We start from the raw sequence: 19820 nt of genomic DNA on the forward strand, positions 1-19820 counted from the left end.
TTTATGAAATTTGGCAATGAACTGTTTTTTCTTTTTTTTCACTTTTATGTTTTAAGTTACTTTCAGTGGGCATAGCGATTTAGATCAACCATTATTTTTTTCCATTCTTCTAGGATGTTGTTCACTGTTGACTGTATTACCAGAGTCTGCTGTTATTCTTATCTTTGCTTTTTTATGAAATGTGTGATTTTATTTTTTTATACTTTTAAGATTTTTTCCCATTTATTACTGGTTTTAAGCAATTTGATTGGAATGAATCCTAGTCTAGTTTATTTCATATTTCTTATACTTGGATTTATTAAGCTCTTGAATCTATGGATTTATAGTTTCCATCAACTTTCGAAAAAAATTTTGCCATCATTTCTTCAAATATTCCTTTTGTCTTCCCCCCTCTTCTCTTCTTCAGGGACCACAGTTAGATATATATGTTTGAGTGTTTAAACTTATGCCCACTAATGCTCTGTTCACTTTTTCTTTCAGCTTCCCCCCAATTCTTGTGTTTCTGTTTTGATAGTTTCTATTACATCTTTAGATTCACTTTTCAATGTCTAATCTGCTCTTAATCTCATCCAGTGTATCTTTATGTTAAATTCAGTTTGCATTTTTATTTATATTTCCCATGTCTTTTTATGTATACTCATCTTTCCCCTAACTTTTGAACATATTGAATATAGTTATATAAATGTTTTAATATCCTTGTCTACTAATTCTATCATGTGTATCATTTCTGATTTGTTTCACTTTATTCATTTTCACTTTTTATGGATCATTTTAAAATTCTTTTAACGTGTCTAGTAATTTTTTACTGGATGTCAAAAATTGTGAATTTTACCTTGTTGGCTATTTTATATATATTTATATTCCTTTATATATTCTTTTTATTTTAATTGAAGTATAGTCAGTTTACAATGTTGTGTCAATTTATGGTGTATAACATAATGTTTCAGTCATACATATACAAGAAATATGGAATACTCCACAAATTTGTGTGTCATCCTTGCACAGGGGCCATGCTAATCTTCTCTGTATCATTCCAGTTTTAGTATATGTGCTGCTGAAGCAAACACCTTTATATGTTCTTGAACATAATTCTCCAACACAGTTATGATAGTTGGAAAGTGATCCTCTCAGTGCTTGTTTTAGAACTTTTTAGGTGAACTTCAAGCAGCCTGTAGTCTGGGACTAATTTAGCTCCACTAGTAAAGCACTGTAACCAATACCCTTTGTACTAAACAAGGTTTTACCACTTTGGTTAGTGAGAAAGTGTGGCAGCACCAGAGATTGTTTTGCCTGTCCCTTTTAGGTGGATCTTTACTGAGGCTTAGATAGTATACTCACAAGCATGTGCCAGTCACCACAGAACTGAAGTCTTGGGAACAGGGGACACTCTTAAAATCTCAGGAATTCCTGCTCCGCAACTCTTGCCTCTCCATGCAGCTCTCTCCTCTCTCATACAATGTGCTGTGAGATTAAGCCTCATTGGCTTTCCCAAATTCTCATATATGTCTCTTCAGCTCAGGCAAACTAGGCTCCATTTGACTTCTCCACACAGTAATCTAGAAACTTTCTCGGAAGTAAGAGAGGGTGACAATCTTAGGACTTACATTAGTGGGGTTTTTTTCTTTCTTTTCAGTGCTGCCTTTTGACCAATGTCTGAGAACTATTGCTTAATGTGTGTTTTTCCCCTGTGTTTTGGTTGTTTCAACTCGGAAGGTACATCTGGTCTATATTATTCCATCAGGGATGAAAACAGAAATTCTTGTGTTTAATTTTTGATTTACAATGAACTGTATTAAAAGATGACTGTTGAGCTGCTCCCATTATGGTTGATTATTTTTAAATTTTATTAGTTTAATGTTAATTTTAAACTTCTTGTAGGTACTTTCATAGAAATGAAAATGTACTCTTCTTTCAAAGAAGTAGAGCAGTTTATCTAGAAATAAAAATATGGTTAAGATTATACATTTATCAATTCTTAGTTCTCAGCATGATTTGTATTTTGGCATGATTTTGAAAATATATTTCAGTAAGATATGGAAACAATACAAGAAAATGGTTTTACTAACCAAATTGTTTTTATCCATCCCAAAGGTAATTACAAGTGGAGGTTTATCTATAATGGATGTTAATCAAAAAAATGTTATTCTATTATATCAGTGTTGTGTGCTATTCATTGGATGAGATACTGTCGCTTTTCATCCAGTGGGTAGCATACAACAGTGATACAAAAAGGTAGACATTTCCCAGCCTGTGGCTTGTTTTTCACTTTTATCATACAGACATTTAAAATTTTGGTGTAATATTTTTTATGAAATTTTTTCTACTGTTTTTGTCTAAAGGGGAAATTATTCCTTATATCAAGGTCAGGAAGATATCTTATTTTCTTCTAGGATTTTTAAAGTTTTGTTTTGGAGCGTCCTTTTCTATAAAACTGGAAACTTTCCTTGTATTTTTTTGGCATAGGTAATTGCATGTTTTGGGGTTTTTTTCTAATTTGTATGAGGAAGATAAATACCGCCTGATAATTCCTATGTTGAGATATTTAAGTGGATTGTTTTTTAAATGTCTTTAGATTCTTAGACTGATGATACTAAATGTTATTTTTCTTTTCCAGATTAGAAATCATTTTTCAATACCACTTTATGTTTATGGAGGGGACGCCTTACTGGGAACGGCTTCACCTGGAAATGAATTTAACATACCATTAGCGTCCTACCGGTGATTTTTTTTTTCTTCATCTTCTTTGTTTGCTCTCAGATCTCTTATATAGACTTTTTAGTTTCTGACTTGGTAGTGATATCTAACATTAAGTGAAATCAAATTTGTCTTGTTAGTATCTCACATAACTTATTAAGGTTCAGCACTCTGAAGATTTTTTAAAAGAATTATTTAATTTAATGTATTTAATTTATATCATAAATTATGTTTTTACTAGTAAATATAAATTACATGTTTGCAATATAACTATTATAGCTGTAATCATATGTATTTAGGATTTTTAAAATAATGTCTAATTGAGCGTGATTGGTGACTTCTGGATTTATACTATTATGAAGTGATTTTTACTTTTCAAGGGTTTTATGATACAATTTTTTTTGAAATTTCTTTAGAAGATGTAAAATATTTTATCTCTGTGTCTACGTATTTATTAATTGTTCATTGATAGAATTGTAATGTAAACAGAGATACGCAGTTGATCCTTGAACAGCATGTGGTTTAGAGGGCTGACCCCCACACAATCAAAAGTCCACATTCACCTGTCCCTCAGTATCCAAAGAGGATTGTTTCCAGGATCCACTGATGATACGAAAATCCTCAGATGCTCAGATCACATAGTCAGTCCTCCATACCTCCGTGTCCACATCCATGGATTTAACTAACTGCTAATCATCAAGTACTGTATTTGTTAATCTGCTTATGAGTGGACCAACACAGTTCAAACCTGTGTTGTTCAAGGGTCAGCTGTAGAGCACATCAGCCTTAAATATCTAAAGCAATTAGATTAAACTTGATGTAAATATTTATTAAGAAAGGATTATTAAAATTGTAACAATAATGATGGACTAGTCTCATAATTACAGGCTTAATAAAACAAACAAACAAGTATTATCATTCGGGATACTTAATCTGGAATTGAAAGTAATCTCTTTTAGGGATATTGAACTCTAATGGAGAATAAAAACTTCCTCAGAATAAGCATTATAGTCTGTTAAGTACCATTTTAGAATACACACTAGACCTGGACATTTTAGACCTATGCTTCAGAAGGACAGAGCCAAAACTACAAGCAGTGCTTAAATATCTCTTACCTCTGTTTATTCTGACCCATACCTAGGAATTCAAGTTGGGCCCCGAATGCTAAGAAGGAAACCTAGCAGTTTTAGGCTCATGTTTTCAGATAGTAGACCTTCTAACCCTAATGAGTTTTATTCCTTAGTTCAAACTTGCTGAGGGAAAGAATTACACTGTTGAGAGAACAACCACAAAATAGTTGTTTATAGTATATGTTCTAGACAGGATTTGGGGTGGGTTATATAAGACTAGAGTAAAAGTGACATGTAAGATATGTCTTGAAATTTCTCTGAGGAACTTGAAATCCATTTTGTTTTTGGATAATTAAAGTTAGTGGTATTCTGCTTTATTTTTATTAAACTATTGCTGTATGTTTTGTAACTCTGTCCATAGAAAAATTAGGCCATCAAAGTATCTACACTTTTTTGTTCAAGGCTAAGTATTTATTTGTTACATGAGAGTTAATCAGTCTTGATTAGAATCACTAGTGACTAACCAGCTTGGATTTCATATTAAATATCCTTCTAATCCAATGCTTAGATACAGGTACTCTTATATTTAAGACATAAGGTTTTAAATTATCGAATGAGTATCACTCTGTAGAATTTAAATATATTGATTTTTAAATTTAATTCATTTAACAATGATTTATCAGGTGTTTTGGTATGTGTAAGGCACTGCTGTAGGATACCAAGAGGAAGTGGCCTGGCTATTCCCCTTGAGAGACTGATAAATAAATACAGAAGGTAGGAAACAGTAGGTTATAGAAAATCACAGAATGATTTGTAGTTGCAGAAAACTGTGGAAAAGAAAGGGGGTTAATGATTGACTCCTGAGAGAGAGACATGAATTATAGTTAAAATATAATAATGTGGAGATGGGTGGGGAAGGACAATCTTGAGTGGAAGGAAATTGCATGAACAAAGATAAGGAGGCATGAATGAAGCACAAGGTTTGTCCAGGTCTATTAAGAATAAGGGTTTGATTGGAGTGTAGTGTTCATGTTGGAATGTGAAATTTGAACAGTAGTTTAAGTTTACATTGGGATAGTTGCTCCCTCATTTTCTTGTCCCCATTTATATAAATTTTATCTTCATCTTTAATATCTATTTCTTCCTTCTCTCTCAGAACATTTGGTGTTCTGTTTCAAGACCATTCACTCCATGAGCTCTTCTCACTCAGAACCTCTTGCCATTGATCATCTTTCTCTCATGTTTTCTCTTCATTCATTTCTTAACCTTTTCTTTAACCTTGCGTGTTTCTCTAATTCATCTCTTCAGAAAGAAACCTTTTTGAGAAAATTGTCATTTCTGCAAAACACTTAGCAGCCAGTCTAAAGAGTTAACCACACTCTCATGCCCTCCATCTGCCATGCATGTCTATTTTTTGGTATCTGGGTCATGCAGTAGTTACCTTTTAACACTGTATTTCCCACCTCATTGAGATCTCGTTAAGAGTAAAGAATGTCTTTACTCATTTGTGCTTTTTCAGTTTTACCTTCTCAATGGTGAATAATGGGTTCAGTAAATGTCTTGATAATCTGGATGAGTTTGTTGGCGTTAGTTTCACATAGAGGAAAATTTTTAAATTTTTTGAAGCACATTCTAAAGTGTATTGTTTAATCTTTTATGTAGATCACTCCTTTCTCTGAAGCCAGAAGATGAAGACTATCAAATGTGTGAAGGAATTGACTTTGAAGAAATTATGAAAAATGATGGCACTTTTCTAAAGAAGAAATGTAGAGCTATAAACCCTTCTAAAAAGCCATTCATCATTAATATTGTCCCAGAAAAAGATAACTTGACATCTGTGTCAGTGTATTCCGAAGATGGTTGGGATTTACCGTACATAATGCATTTGTGGCCACCTATCCTACTCCGAAATCTTCTTCCTTACAAAATTGCCTATTACATAGAGGTATTCTGGAATTTTTTTAGTACCTTCCTGTCTTTGACTTTGTAGCTTTAGTTACTTAAAATTATGAAGAATGAACAGTGTTTTAAAATTCTAATGAAATTTATAGTACTGGTGAACAGACAGTACAGATATTCTTGAAATGCAAAAAGAATGTTTCAATCATGTTGTGAAAAAGAGGATTTAAAAAAATTTTTTTCCACTGCTTTACCTTAAAATCTGATTACTAAGTTGAATATAAATTATATGCACAAATGTGATATGCTATTTTAAAAGTCCTATAGAAAATAGAGATAATTAAGATTGTCTATAATCACATTATCAGAAGGTAGCACTTCTGATGAAGATATCATTTCAGTTATAAAATATTTTTTAATCTTTCCATGTGTGTATATTTCATGCATAATATATTTAAAAGATGGATACTAACTTCTCAACAAGTATGAGAATTAGTATTAAAATAATGGTACTAAACTTATATGGAAAAAACTGATACACTATATTATTCTCATGCTATTTTTCTAAAAGAATTTCGTGCCCTATACAGATGTTTTTTATTTTAAATATTGTTTGTTTTAATATGTTACATCTGATTCCTTCCTGTTGCTGTGACAGGAATCTCTTCATCTTAAGATTTTAAGTAAATACTCTATTTGCCATTGCTTATCAAATATAAGAAAGTAATTCTTCATTGTAGTCTATTTGTTTTATTGCAGTCTATTAATTATTAATTATTGAGATTTACTTTATGTTTATACTTTTTTGTTAAGTATTTTTTGGCAGGTAGGAATGGAGGAGCTAACACATCTTTGGTTTAAGAATATTTGTGTTCTTGGCAGATAGCGTAGTTGTTAAGAATTTATACTTTGCTCTCAGATAGATTTGAGATTGAATCCTAGTTCTGTCACTTACTAGCTTTATGTCTTTAGGTAAGCTATATAGCTTTCTAAATCATTTGTCCTAGTCCATAAAACGGGGACAGTAATAAAATTTGCATGACTGGGATAGAGGGAAAATCAAATTAAATAATATATGTGAAGGATTTAGCACAGTGCCTGAGAGACACATGGTTACCATTTATTTACCTCGCTAGCACCACCACCAATATTATTCTGTTTTGTGGATTATTAACATGTCAGGTATTGATAACTTAACGTTGTTTTTGCTTTAAGTAATTTAAAATCTTAAGATGAAGAGATTTGTATGTTACAACAAGAGGGAACCAGGTTAGAGATGCTGGAAAAACAGATGAAATACCAAGATATATTATCTATGTTCCATTATCATAGAACTTTTAATTTGATACTTTTAGGTATCACCTTGTTGGCTAGTTTTCAAAGGATATGATCAGTTTTTAGATCATTTAGCTATTATATGGAGAAGGCATTAAAAGGGATAAGAGCAATTAGGGGACTCTTAAAGGGAGAAGTCAGAGTAACATAAACTAAGGTAATGAAGTGTGAGTGGAGAGAAATGAAAAGTGTTAAGAGTTATGTAGGATTCAGTATAAACAGTGATTGGAAGTGAGTGATTAGGGATTGTGAAAAACCAAGAATAGGAGTTAGTAGGGATTGCTTATTTTGAATTACTGTAAATTTTCTCATACATTTTTTATTATTTGTATTTTTCAAAACTAAAATTACTAGTGGATAAGTTTTTTTTATGTTTTACTATTTATAGTATTCATAATCTTCATTAGTTCCAGTGGAATTTCCCATTATGTTATTTAATTTTACTCACAGTAGTCCTTTTAAGTAGATCATTTAGACCATTTTACAAGTATAATAACTCAAATCTCAAAATTTATACAAGTTTACACAATTGACAGAATTGGAACTTGAACATAAGTCTTTTTCTAATGGAGATATTTCAAAAGCATTTTATATAGCATTTGGAATTATAAAATAGAATATTTTGGCATATTATTCTGAAACATTAAAAAGTTACTGTGTTTTTTTTTTTTTATTACAGGGGATTGAAAGTAGAGTTTTTACTCTACATGAAGGCCGCTCATCCCAGATTTGTACTGTACAGTCAGATAAAGCCAGACTGCATTTAAAATTACTTGACTATCTTAATCATGATTGGAAAAGTGTATATCATATAAAACCTAATCAACAAGATATTAGTTTCATCAGTTTTACTTGTGTCACAGAACTAGAAAAGACTGATTTAGATATTGCTATCCATGTGACTTATAATATTGGCCAGACAGTGATAGCATTTCATAGTCCCTATTGGATGGTCAATAAAACTGGTCGAATGTTACAGTACAAAGCAGATGGAATTCATCGAAAGCATCCACCTGATTATAAAAAGCCAGTTCTCTTTTCTTTTCAGCCAAAGCACTTTTTTAATAACAATAAGGTACGTGAAATTTTTTTTAACTTTCATGCTTCTTTAGCTACTTATCACTCCTTTTTAGTTTTTAGTGTTCTGAAGAATAAAATATTATGAAACAGGTAGAATAAACATTTGTGAAATATTTGAGGTTAAAAAGATTAGACTTTAATATAGGGAAAGGTTTAGTGCATTAACAATGTGGTATTAGTTTAGGCTAAAAAGCAAAAAATGTTTCAGCTTAGGTGGGAATTTGTAAAGGTCCCTAAATTCTAATATATTTAAAATATTTGTTTCTAGGTTCAGCTTATGGTAACCGATAGTGAATTGTCAGATCAGTTTTCAATTGATACTGTTGGTAGTCATGGAGCTGTTAAATGTAAAGGCCCGAAAATGGAATATCAAGTGAGTTCATTCTATGCTCATTAAGAAAGTTTTATTTAACTCTTTTGACTACTTAATTTTTATAAGAAGACTGATATGATAACAGTTTTTGAAATGTTAATATTTTTTCCTTAGGTTGGTGTCACTATAGACCTTAGCAGTTTTAACATTACCAGAATTGTCACATTTACCCCTCTTTTTTTAATTGAAAACAAAAGCAAATATCGGATATCAGTGGCTGAAGAGGGAAGTGATAAATGGCTCTCTGTTGATTTGGAGCAGGTGGGTAGATGAATTTCAAAAATATACCTCTTGATTTTAATTTTTCCTTGAAGTTAGATACCTGAAATCACTACATAATGTTTTAACTCTCCACCCCTACCTCTCAGTTTTGTTTCAGTTCCATGGACATTTGAGTATTTATTTGTGCCAGAATAAATCAAATAAATAAACTGTTTAAATGTTAAAAACCAAACCTTGTCGTCTAGGAATGCATTGCTTGCTAAGAGAGATAGACATTTAATAATCACTACCCAAGTGGGGTTAAATATAGCATAGAAGCCTGGATAAAGTATAAATGTAGTAAAGAGAAGGCAATTATTTATTCTTTCCAGGAAACTGGTTGGAATGCCTTTATAGAGTAAGTTAAGCCAAATATTTTAAGAAGATAATACTGACTCAGGAATGAAATTTTGATTCTGCTCTATCTAGTGCTTAGGTCTCTGGTAAGAGCTTTCTGAAAGATGGCCTGAGGTTGACAGAATATTTTATTTCCAAAGAAATATTATTCTAAATATGATAGGATTATAAGAAGTGTTTGCTGTTTTTATTCATTGTGCCTTTTTGCTTTGAAACCATCCTTCTGGAATCATTATTCCTGATGTACATCCTTTAGAATTTACTTTAGAGCTGATTTGGAGGTAAATATCATCAGTTTGTGTTTATCCATAAAAGTTTTAGTCATCATCTTTGTTTTATGATACTTTTCTTGATAATCAGTTCTAATTTTTTTTAAAACATTGTAGCTTTTATTCTGGCTTCCATTTTTGTTGAGAATTCTGCCATGACTTAGAGATCATCTTTCCTTTTTCTCTAGCTGCCTTCACAGTTTTCTCTCTGTCTTTGGTGTTCTGCAGTCACAGTGCTTTTTGTCTGCATGTGGCTTTCTTTCATACATCCTACTTAAGACGCTTTATTCCTAATCTGTGGAGTAATTTATTTCACACCTTCTGTAAAATTTGCAGCTGTTTTCTCTTTAAATACTGCCTCTCCTCTTTTCTTCCATTTCCTCCTCCTGGGCCTTAAACCAGACTTGTTCTAGACCTTTATATTCTATCTTCATATATTGTAATATCTTTTTTATGTTTTATATTTTTTGCCTCTTTGCTGCATTCTGGATAAATTCTACATAAATATTTTTCATAAATTTTCACTTTTCCTGTATCTAAACTACTGGATTAGCTTGAGCCTTCAGCTGACTTTTTTATTTGAATAGTTATATTTTTCATTTCCATAAGTTCCACCTTTTTTCAAATCTGCCTGTTCATTTATTCTTTCAACGAGTATGTATTGTGTACTCCTTATGTGCCTTGCGATGCATTTTTTAACAAAAACACAAGTCCCTGTCCTTGTGTAGTTTACATTTCAATGGGAGTGTGGGGAAACATTAAATTGGTAATACCATACAATTAATAAAATATATAGCATGTTGAAAGGTGACAAGTCTGATGGGGGAAAAGGAAATAAAACAGACTAACGTGTATTAAGAGTTCTAACGAGCAAGGGGTGGACTATAGTTTTATATAAGGTGGTCAGGACTCATTGAGGTTGCATTTGAACAAACTTGGAGAAAATATGAGAGGTACACTTGGCAAAAGCGTGGCTGAGCTGGAGCTGCTCTGGCAGGTGCAGGAATAGCTGATTAAGACAGCAAGCCAAAGTGAAAGTACAAGTCAAGACTTGAATCACTTGCTGCAGTAGTGTAAGTAAGAGGCTGAAGTGAAGAAAGCACCAAGCCCTCCTGTACCGTTTTTCCTATGAAACAGCATTAGTTAGGGGTCAGGTGGATCAGTGGGGTTGTGTCACTGTCAAGGGAACAAAAAGCTCTTACTGTTTTATGGATCGGGAGGATGGAGGAAAACAAGTGGAAACAGTTAGGAGTAGAAAAGTACTGAGCAGCAGGTCAGAGTAGAGAAAAAGCGTCTTCAAGTTCCCCCTGCCCCCCTTGATAAAGAGGCCTTGCAGAGGTTCCCAAGGAAGGCCTCTGCCAAAGGCCCTGATGAAGCGGCCCCTGAACGAACGTGCCTGTGGTAGCACACAGGTATTTGTAAGGTCATATGAGATGCAGTGCACTGGCTGTGCCCCTAGTCTGGTACGGGTAGGGCAGCTTTGTCCTGTGAAATCTGCCAGATAAAGATAAAGCCTTTCTAATTGTCAGTGGTCTGAAAAATTACACATAGGTTTTTAGCCAAGAGCTGGACCCCTCAGGAGGGTGAATATCTGGGGAAAGAGCATTAAAGACAAAGGATCAGCCAGCGTAGATGTACCCTAAAGTGGAAGAATATTTGGCATGTTTGAGGATAGCAAAAGAGGCCAATATTATTGGAGAGGGAAAGGCCTAACAGTGATAAAGGGTAATCATGCAGAACTTTGTGACCCATTACAAGGATTTTAACTTTTGCTCTGAGTGAGATGGAGAGAGCTGTTGGTAGAGTTTTGAACAGTGATTAAACACAGTAGGCTCTCAATAAATATTTGTTGAATGAATATATGATTTATTTTTGTGAATGTTTCATGTGTCCTCATTAAGTCTGGATCCTTGGTTTGTTGGATATAGAGCTCTCTATATATCTAGATGCTAGGATTATAACTCCAGCATTATTTACTTTATATATTTTCCAGGTATCTTTTTCCATACTTTTATTTACAACAATTTTATGTCTTGATTTATACGTTGATTGCAGATGAGACTGTTGGGTTTTCTCTTTTTGAAAACCTAATCTATAGCTTCTGACTTCCAACAGTTAGTTTACAGTAATTGCAATTACAAATGCATAACAACTTACTTTTTATTTTACTTTATTTTTGTTTTTAATTTCAGCTTTTCTTAAGATAAATTTTCTTTTGCTAGTTTAAAATCTTCACATTTTAATTTTGGCCTATAGTTATCAGCCTGGGTTTATTAAAATGATAAAGGTCTTTATGATGAAATATGGGATTTTTAAAATTAATATACATTATGTATGTTTTAGTGTATCCCCTTTTGGCCTGAGGATGCTTCTAGTAAACTTCTTATTCAAGTTGAAAGAAGTGAAGGCCCTCCCAAAAAGATATATTTTAACAAGCAAGAAAGTTGTATTTTATTGCGTCTAGATAATGAGGTAAGTGACTCGTGTCTGTGTGTGATTAGAGAAGCTAATATATACTTACTAATTTTTTTTGTATTAAATGATTTTTTTGTTTGTTTCACTGAAAATGAACAAACATTTCCCTTTGCAAAGGGAAAAAGTTCTAAAAGGAAAAAAGAGAAGTAAACAATTTGATTATTATAAAGAAAGAGTACCTAGAATACTAGGATCTACTACATCTGGAATTTATCTGTATGAAGTAATTGAGTCATGGTTTTCCAGACATGCAGTATAAAATCCTGAGTTACTTTCTAAATCATCAAAAATATATTGCTATGAATAGTTTTATTGTTCAGTATTACTGGTTAATATTCTTTGGAAAATGATCACATTAGAGAATATTTTCTTTTCCTTTTTTTCTAGCTTGGAGGTATTATAGCAGAGGTTAATTTGGCTGAGCATTCTACAGTTATTAAATTTTCAGATTATCATGATGGCGCAGCTCCATTTCTGTTAATAAATCACACCAAGAATGACATTGTTCAGTACAAGCAAAGGTAAGAAGATTATTACAAATACATTTTCCCCTGATCTTAGCAGAGTCTAAGTGATGAGGCACTGACCTTATGATAATTTCTTAAGAATATCAACACTGATAATAGTATTATTGCCCTGTAAAACAATGTTGCCATTAAAAAAAAAAGTGTACTGAAGTTATGTAGGGTTAAAACTGACTTGATATCTGTAGTTTACTTTTTAAAAAACATAATATAATTATCATATAATAGTTTCAGGTGTACAGCATAATGATTTGATATTTGTATATATTGTGAAATCATCAGCACAACATCTAGTTAACATCCATCACCATACATAGTTAGAATTGTTTTTCTTGTGATGAAAACTTTAAAGATTTACTCTGTTACAAGTTGGGAGTTCGAGATTTGCAGATGCTAACTACTATATACAAAATAAACATTTCTTCTGTGTAGCACAGGGAACTATATTCAGTATCTTCTAGGAACCTATAATGTGTGTTTTTACCTTTATGGATGCTCCTTTCTGCTAGAAAAACTCCACTTCCATGTGATCCCTTCCCTCACCACCTTAATCTGTACACCCAATCTTCCATTGCACCTTTGCATACATAGATTAAAGTGTTTTTCACCTTGTATTATTACTGTTTTGTGAGGTTAAGACTTGTACACATACACAGTTAACATTCTACAGACTCTGGTTAATTTTTATTTGCTTTGAATTCCTGTTGCCTGAGATAAATTTAAGATGAATTTTTTCATAAGGAATATTCTGCAGTAAATTAGATGAAAATTTATATGAATTAAAACATTTCTAAATATTTTTAAACCAAATTTATCTGATCAACATATTTACATTTGATTTTTTTAATAGAAAAATAAGGAATATAGGGCTTCTGTTTCCTCTACCTTCCTTTCCCTTGCCTTTTTTGTTGTTGTTAATATGGTTTTTAATTGTTTCTCACATATAAAAATAATGGCTGTCAATTATTTTTTAAAGTCCTGTAGAAAAACTGTGAAAAGAAAACCATAATCCGTAAAATCTCAACACTGTCAACATTTTGATTCATTTCCTGCTGTCTATCTATATTGCTGAATCTCTTGTTTTTAACAGCTATTGCAAGCATGTAAATTTGCTTCAAAACAATTTTTTAATGAATGCATGATATTCTTTCATTTAAATGCACTATAATTAAATGATCCTCTTTTGTTGAGAAAGTATTTCTGATTTTAAAATGTTAAAGTCGGTCTTTTTTTTTTTTAGGGGGACGCAATTAGGTTATTTATGTATCTATCTATCTAATTACTTATTTATTTATTTAAATGGAGGTACTGGGGATTGAACCCCAGGACCTTGTGCATGCTAAGCACATGTTCTACCACTGAGCTATGTCTATTCTCCCTTGTTTGTCTTTTAATAAAAATCTAACCCATTTATAATCCTTTTAAGAACTAATTTATTACTCCTTGCTGCACTTCTTTTGTAATGTAAATTATTTTCTTCTAATGATGATTTGTAAAACATGTATTTTATTTGTCTTGTAATTACTTTTTTGTGTTCTTGAAGATTTTGATGCATTTTAAATTTTGAAAGTTAAACAGTATCTGCTAACTTACCCATGAAAAATTTGGAATACTTTTATATTTTCTTTAATTTTGCTTTCCAAATTCCCAGTTTCTAATAATTATAATTTGGAATTTTTGACCCAGATTAATACAAAATGGCTTTTTGGAAGTATGTTTATTTAAGGCTTTTTGGGGTATTTGCATTGGTTTATAATGTATTAATAAGTTGATTTACCTGACTGGTTAGTAGCTTAATATTTCTGCATCCTAGTTTTCAAAATTTTATTTTGAGTCATCTCTGGCTTGGTTGGAAAAAGTAAGAGTTGGTGGATAGTATGTTACACTATTACTTGTTTGAGAATGTCTTAGTCTTGCAAATTAGTGACAATTTGACATAAAATTTTGAGTTAAAACTTCTTTCCTCAAAATTGTGTAGGCCTTGCTCCACTGTTTTCTGGCATTCATTATTATAGAAAAGTGTGAGACCAGTCTTATTTTTACTTCTTCACGGGTAATTATGATTTCTCTAGGTGTTAATAGACCAAACCTATTTTCTTAGAATTTGAACATTTTACAAAGAGATCCGTCTAGGATGTTACTGTTTCCATTAATTTTGTCTGATACCCAAAGAAGTCTAATCTGCAGAGTCAGCTTCTTCAGCTTAGAAGAGTGACATTTTATTATTTCTTTGGATTGTAACTTTTCCGTTTTCTTTTGGGGAATCATTTTGTGAATTGATTGAATTTCTCATATGTATCACATGTCTTAACGATTTTTAAAAATAATTGAGTTGTATTGTTTTTGCCACAGTAATACTTAGGAAAGGGTACCAGTTAAGTTCTCTTGGTATAGATAAAATAAGGTAACTGGAATAATTTTCTTTCATAATTAATTTGGATTAAAACAAAAGTTGACAAAGTAGTTTCAGAGTCCTGAAGATACCAATTTTCTAAGTAAGACCGATATTTACCTTGAATTTTTGTCATTATTTTTTTAGAAGAATCACTTTTTTATTGTCTAGGGAAAAAATGTCAGTCTACTCATAATCAAAACTATCACAAATCTCAATTAATGAACTCAGAATTAATGAAATATTATTTGGGGTTCTTTATATATTCATATACTTGCACTTAATTTAATGCATATCTTTTACTGTTTATGTCAGTTCTCTTAGTAAAATAGAAGATTCTCTCCCTCCTGGAAAAGCAGTATTTTATACGTGGGCTGATCCTGCGGGCTCTAGAATGCTGAAATGGGAATGTGGAAAAAGCTACGGTGAAGTAACACAAAAGGATGTAAGTACTGGGTTGATTATTACGGTGTTCTTAGCAGTCTTTTTTTTTTTTAATTCTCTTTTAGCCTTACTAGTTTTAAGTCCTATTTTGTGTCTACACTTCTTAAAAACAGCCAAAGATTTTTAAAGCGGTATTCAAACTTCAACTTAGCCAAAAGTGTTTAAAATTAGAAGTAGTCTTACTTTGTCTGCCTTCTTATTTGATTCTATTATGTTTTAAAGGGTAAAATTTAAGAGGTACTTTTAGCATTCAATTTATAAACTGATCTAAATATATTCTCTGCGTTGAAAGTCATCTCAAGTCAGTTTAGCTTCTGTGAGGGACATTTAGGGGTTTACTAACAAAATTATTTATTTCTGGGTGGCAAATTTTTGATTTGTTTTTATAATATAATAAGGTAATGTGTAAACATTTTCCAGTAACATAAATGGCTTTCAGAAACTATTTTATTAGTCTTCCAAAATTACCTTAATTTGTTTCCTACTCCAGTGCCTTTTTTCTTGCCTCTAGTTATTGTTTCTTCTTATCAAATGAGTATGAATGAATATTGAATTTTTATTTTTATGCCTTTTACTTTTTATCTCTTGAGATGATTTTATGCCTTTTGTTTTTTTGGTAGGGAGAGGTAATTAGGTTTATTTATTTACTTATTTTAATGGAGGTACTGGGGATTGAACCCAGGACCTCGTGCATGCTAGGGCTAGGCATGTACTATACCACTGAGCTATACCCTCCCCCCTCATTTTATGGTATTTGGGCTTTGTCTTATTTCGGAGGATGAATTATATGATTGGTTTTTTAATATGAGACGAACCCAGTATTTTTTGGAATTGGCTTGCAGATGTTTTAAGACTTTTGCTTGTATTCATAAGAGAAGTTGGCCTGTAACTTTCTTACCTTGTGATATCCTTACTAGATTTTGATATTGAGGTCATGCTGACTTCTGATACATGTTGAGAAATGCCTATGATTTTCCTGTTTTCCAAAAGATCTTATGTAAGATTCAGATGATTTCTTGACTGTTAACTAGTATTCACCAGTGAAGCCAAGCCATCTTTGCCTGCAGTAGGAAGGTTTTGAATTACGAATTCTATTTCTTTATTATATATAAGACAATTCAGTTTTCTTTTTCTGCTGGTAAGAGTTTTTCTAAGAATGTTTATTTCATCTGACTTTTCTAATATATTGATGTAAATATTTTCATAATGTCCATCCTTCTATCTGTTTAATATGTATAGTGATGATTCTTTTTCAGTCCTAGTATAGGTCATTTGTGTCTTGATTCCTTTTTTCTTAATAGATTTTGTTGGATTTATTAGTTTTATTAGCCTCAATTGAGGGGTTTTTTTGTTTTGTTTTTGGGGGGGGGTTTGGTCAGAAAGCCATCATTTTGCTCTTTTGATGATTTCCTTTATACATCTGTTTTAATTTTCACCTATTTTTGCTCTAATCTGTATTCTTTAATCTTTCTTCTGTTTTCATTTGATAATTTTCTTCTGAACTCTTGAGACATGTATTAGTCTACTTGGGGTGCCATAACAAAACACCTTAGACTGAATGGCTTAAACAACAGATTTATTTCTCATGGTTCTGGAGTCTAGAAGCCTGAGATCAGAGTGCCAGCATGGTCAGGTTCTCGTGAACCTGGTGGGGACTCTTCCTGGCTTACTAGTGACTGCATTCTTGCTAGGTCCTTACATGTCAAAAAGAGAGTGAGTAAGCTCTCTTGTGTCTTTCTTAAGGAAACTAACCCTCTTGGATCGGGACCCTATCCCCGCCTCTCCTGCAATGATACCATTTAACCTTAATTCCTTCCATAAAGCCCTGTGTCCTAATACAGTCACATTGGAGGTTGGAACTTTAACATATGAATGGGGGGGTGCAGATGAGTTCATAACAGCTATCTGGATCATTGTGTCTCAGATTTTCTTCACTTCTTACTTGAATTCACTTAAAGTCACAAATTTCCTCCCAAAAACAGTATTAATTTTATCTCACAAATTTTGCTATGTTATGTATTAATTATCTCTTAGTTCAAAATATTTTCTAAATTTCATTGTGATTTATTTTTATATTTTGACTATATGGTTACTTAGTTTATCACTTTTCAAAAGTATGGGAATTTTCTAGTTATGTTTGTTTATTTCTAACTTAATTCCACTGTGATCAGAGAACCTACCTGATTCAGTTCATTGGAATTTACTGATACTGACTTTGTGGGCCAGCATGTTGCTAGTTTTTGTAAATATTTAATGAATATTTGAAGAAAATCTATATTCTGTAGTTGTCGGTTACAGTGTCTGTATATGTCAATTTATTGAAGTTTTGTTGTGTTGTTTAAATCTTTTATCTCATTAAATTTTTTATTTGCTTCTGTTTCAATGAGAGTGGTGTTTAAAAATCATGGATTTATACATTCCTCTTTTAGTTTTGTTAATTTTGGCTCTTATATTTTGAAACTACATGACTAGGTAGGTACGAATTTAGAATTGGTGTGTCTTTTTGTTAAGTTGATCCTTTTATTAGTATATAATGTTTCAGTGCACACCATCTTTTTAGGCTCAAACATTCAGGCTTACAAACTGCTGTAGGCCACAGTTTGCAACTGCCTGCTTGCAAAGATGCAGGGCAGGAAACATATCATGCCTGCAGGGAGCATCGGCCATTTCATATAGCAGTTTAGGAGGTATTCTCTTTGGTCACTTCAAATGATGGCTTTGCTGTGACGGAACAAGGCTCACTGGTTATGTTATGAGCTGCCTTGACCTAGAATAGCTGTACTCCACAGTAGCAGACATCTCTTATGAGGACCCACGAGCATAGCTTACAGAGCATACCTTTCTGTCAGGGACATACAAAGATCATCATACAAAGTGAAACCTAAAGCTACAGCCTCATACCATATTACAACATGTATTCTTGACTTTTTAAAACCTTCTGTAAACTGGTACTTGTACCAGTACCAAGTAATGTAAGGACTTTAGAACTCTTTATCTCCATTTACCCTCTTCCATCTTATGTAATCTTGTGTGTTTTACTTCTAAATATATGTTAATTCTCATAAGAAGTATGATTACTATTTTTTTACAATTAATATTCCATTTAAATTAACCCACACATTTTTCCTTTTTGCCACTTTTCATTGCTGCCTGTATCTCCCTACTCCCATATGGGTTCATTTTTTTCTTCTCTGTACTCTTGTGTGTGTGTGTGTGTGTATGTGTGTGTGGTCTACAGCTGGTGAGTTTTCTGTCATCTTCATTTGCCTGGAAATGCCTTTATTTTGCCCCTTTTTTTGTTGGGTGTTTCTGCTGGATACCAAATCTCAGGATTGGTACTTCTTTCTTTCTCTTCATCTTAGAACCCCATCATTACATACATGTTAGACTTTCACCATGTCTCTTACGACTTTTAGGGTTTTCATCCTTATCTCTCCATCCTTCAGGATGGATATTTTCTTCTGACCTGTTTTTCACTATACTTGTCTTGCTATGTCCAATCTGCTCTTAAAATCATCCATTGAGTACTTAATTTTAATTCTTGAAATTATCAGTTCAATTTTTATTTCAAAATTCTCTACCTTGTTACATAACTTATTGAATGTTTTCATCATCGATACTTTAAAGCCTATCTGACAATTCTAATATCTAGATTTCTTGTGGATATTTTTATATTTTCTCTGTTTTTCTTAGTTTTCACTCATATCCATTCTTTATTCATGTTTATTTTTAACTGTGTGCTGAACTTAGTATATCAAAGAATTTTTAAGAGGATTTGAGACTGTGTATGATGTTCCCTTTCTCTTGAGAACATGTGATTTTGCTTTTGTCAGACAGCCAGTCTAGGGGGAGAGTATCTTAATTTAAATGGGAATTGAAATTATTTGACTCTCGTCTTCAATCCTTGAGGACCAGTCTACTTCCAGTTTACCTTGGCACCTAAAGAATCGCCCTTTTGGGACTCAACTAAAAGCCTAAGTTGTTGACCTGTTCTTTTTGGTTTGCCTTTACTCCAGTTTTGGTCCTTCCATTCCCATGAGACTCCTAATTTTTCTGATTTTCTTAATCTCTCAGTGTTTGCTTCTACTTTTAGAACTGGCACTTGTGAACTCCAAATGCAGAGTTTACTTTTACTGGCTTTTCTTCTCTCTCGGATCTTGGGCCCATTAGTTCTCACTACATTGGTAGCATTTCTGTCTTTTCAAATACATACTTATCTTTTTATATTTTGTCCAGCTTTTTGTTCTTAACAAGAGTGTTGGTCCAAGAGCATCTAGTCATCAATTGCCAGAGCAGAAATTCATTGTATCCTTTTAAAAGTACACTTGTCAGCATATGGGAGTGTAATGGTGTTTTGTGTACTAATTTTTTCATCTAGAAAACTCACTGAATTCTCTTGTTAATATTGATTATTTGTTTGTTTGGTTTTTTTTATTTTTCTGTGTGGGCAATCATGACACTTAGAAATAATGAGAGCTTTGTTTTCTCTTTTTCAGCCCTTTCGTCTTTAATTCCTTTTTTGCCTTATTGGACTGGCTAACATCTCTATATACTGTTTAATAAAAGTGATATTTGCAGATATCTTTCCTTTGTTTCTGGTCTCAAGTTATATATAACTTCAACATTTACCTTTAAATGTGATTTTTG

The 19820-nt window shown here is 32.4% G+C and overlaps 1 protein-coding gene and 1 non-coding gene across 5 annotated transcripts in view; one reads left to right on the top strand and one right to left on the bottom strand.

The window, feature by feature from the left end:
- The window catches only part of VPS13A (vacuolar protein sorting 13 homolog A), a 201709-nt gene that overhangs the window by 130067 nt on the left and 51822 nt on the right, over window positions 1-19820 (top strand). For all 4 annotated transcript variants that reach the window (XR_006724182.2, XM_010952785.3, XM_010952786.3 and 1 more), the window contains exons 46-53: window positions 2615-2718; window positions 5427-5709; window positions 7678-8073; window positions 8347-8451; window positions 8566-8712; window positions 11682-11810; window positions 12201-12334; window positions 15045-15174. Coding sequence is in view for 3 of the 4 variants with exons in the window: in XM_010952785.3 (XP_010951087.1) it covers window positions 2615-2718; window positions 5427-5709; window positions 7678-8073; window positions 8347-8451; window positions 8566-8712; window positions 11682-11810; window positions 12201-12334; window positions 15045-15174 (1428 nt within the window). In the remaining variant the exon portion in view is untranslated. The remainder of the gene's footprint in view (window positions 1-2614; window positions 2719-5426; window positions 5710-7677; window positions 8074-8346; window positions 8452-8565; window positions 8713-11681; window positions 11811-12200; window positions 12335-15044; window positions 15175-19820) is intronic.
- LOC123616318 (U6 spliceosomal RNA) lies at window positions 961-1067 on the bottom strand. The gene has a single exon (XR_006724305.1). It is a non-coding gene; the product is annotated as a U6 spliceosomal RNA (small nuclear RNA).

The sequence above is a fragment of the Camelus bactrianus genome, chromosome 4, assembly GCF_048773025.1.
Source record: "Camelus bactrianus isolate YW-2024 breed Bactrian camel chromosome 4, ASM4877302v1, whole genome shotgun sequence".
Taxonomy (NCBI): domain Eukaryota; kingdom Metazoa; phylum Chordata; class Mammalia; order Artiodactyla; family Camelidae; genus Camelus; species Camelus bactrianus.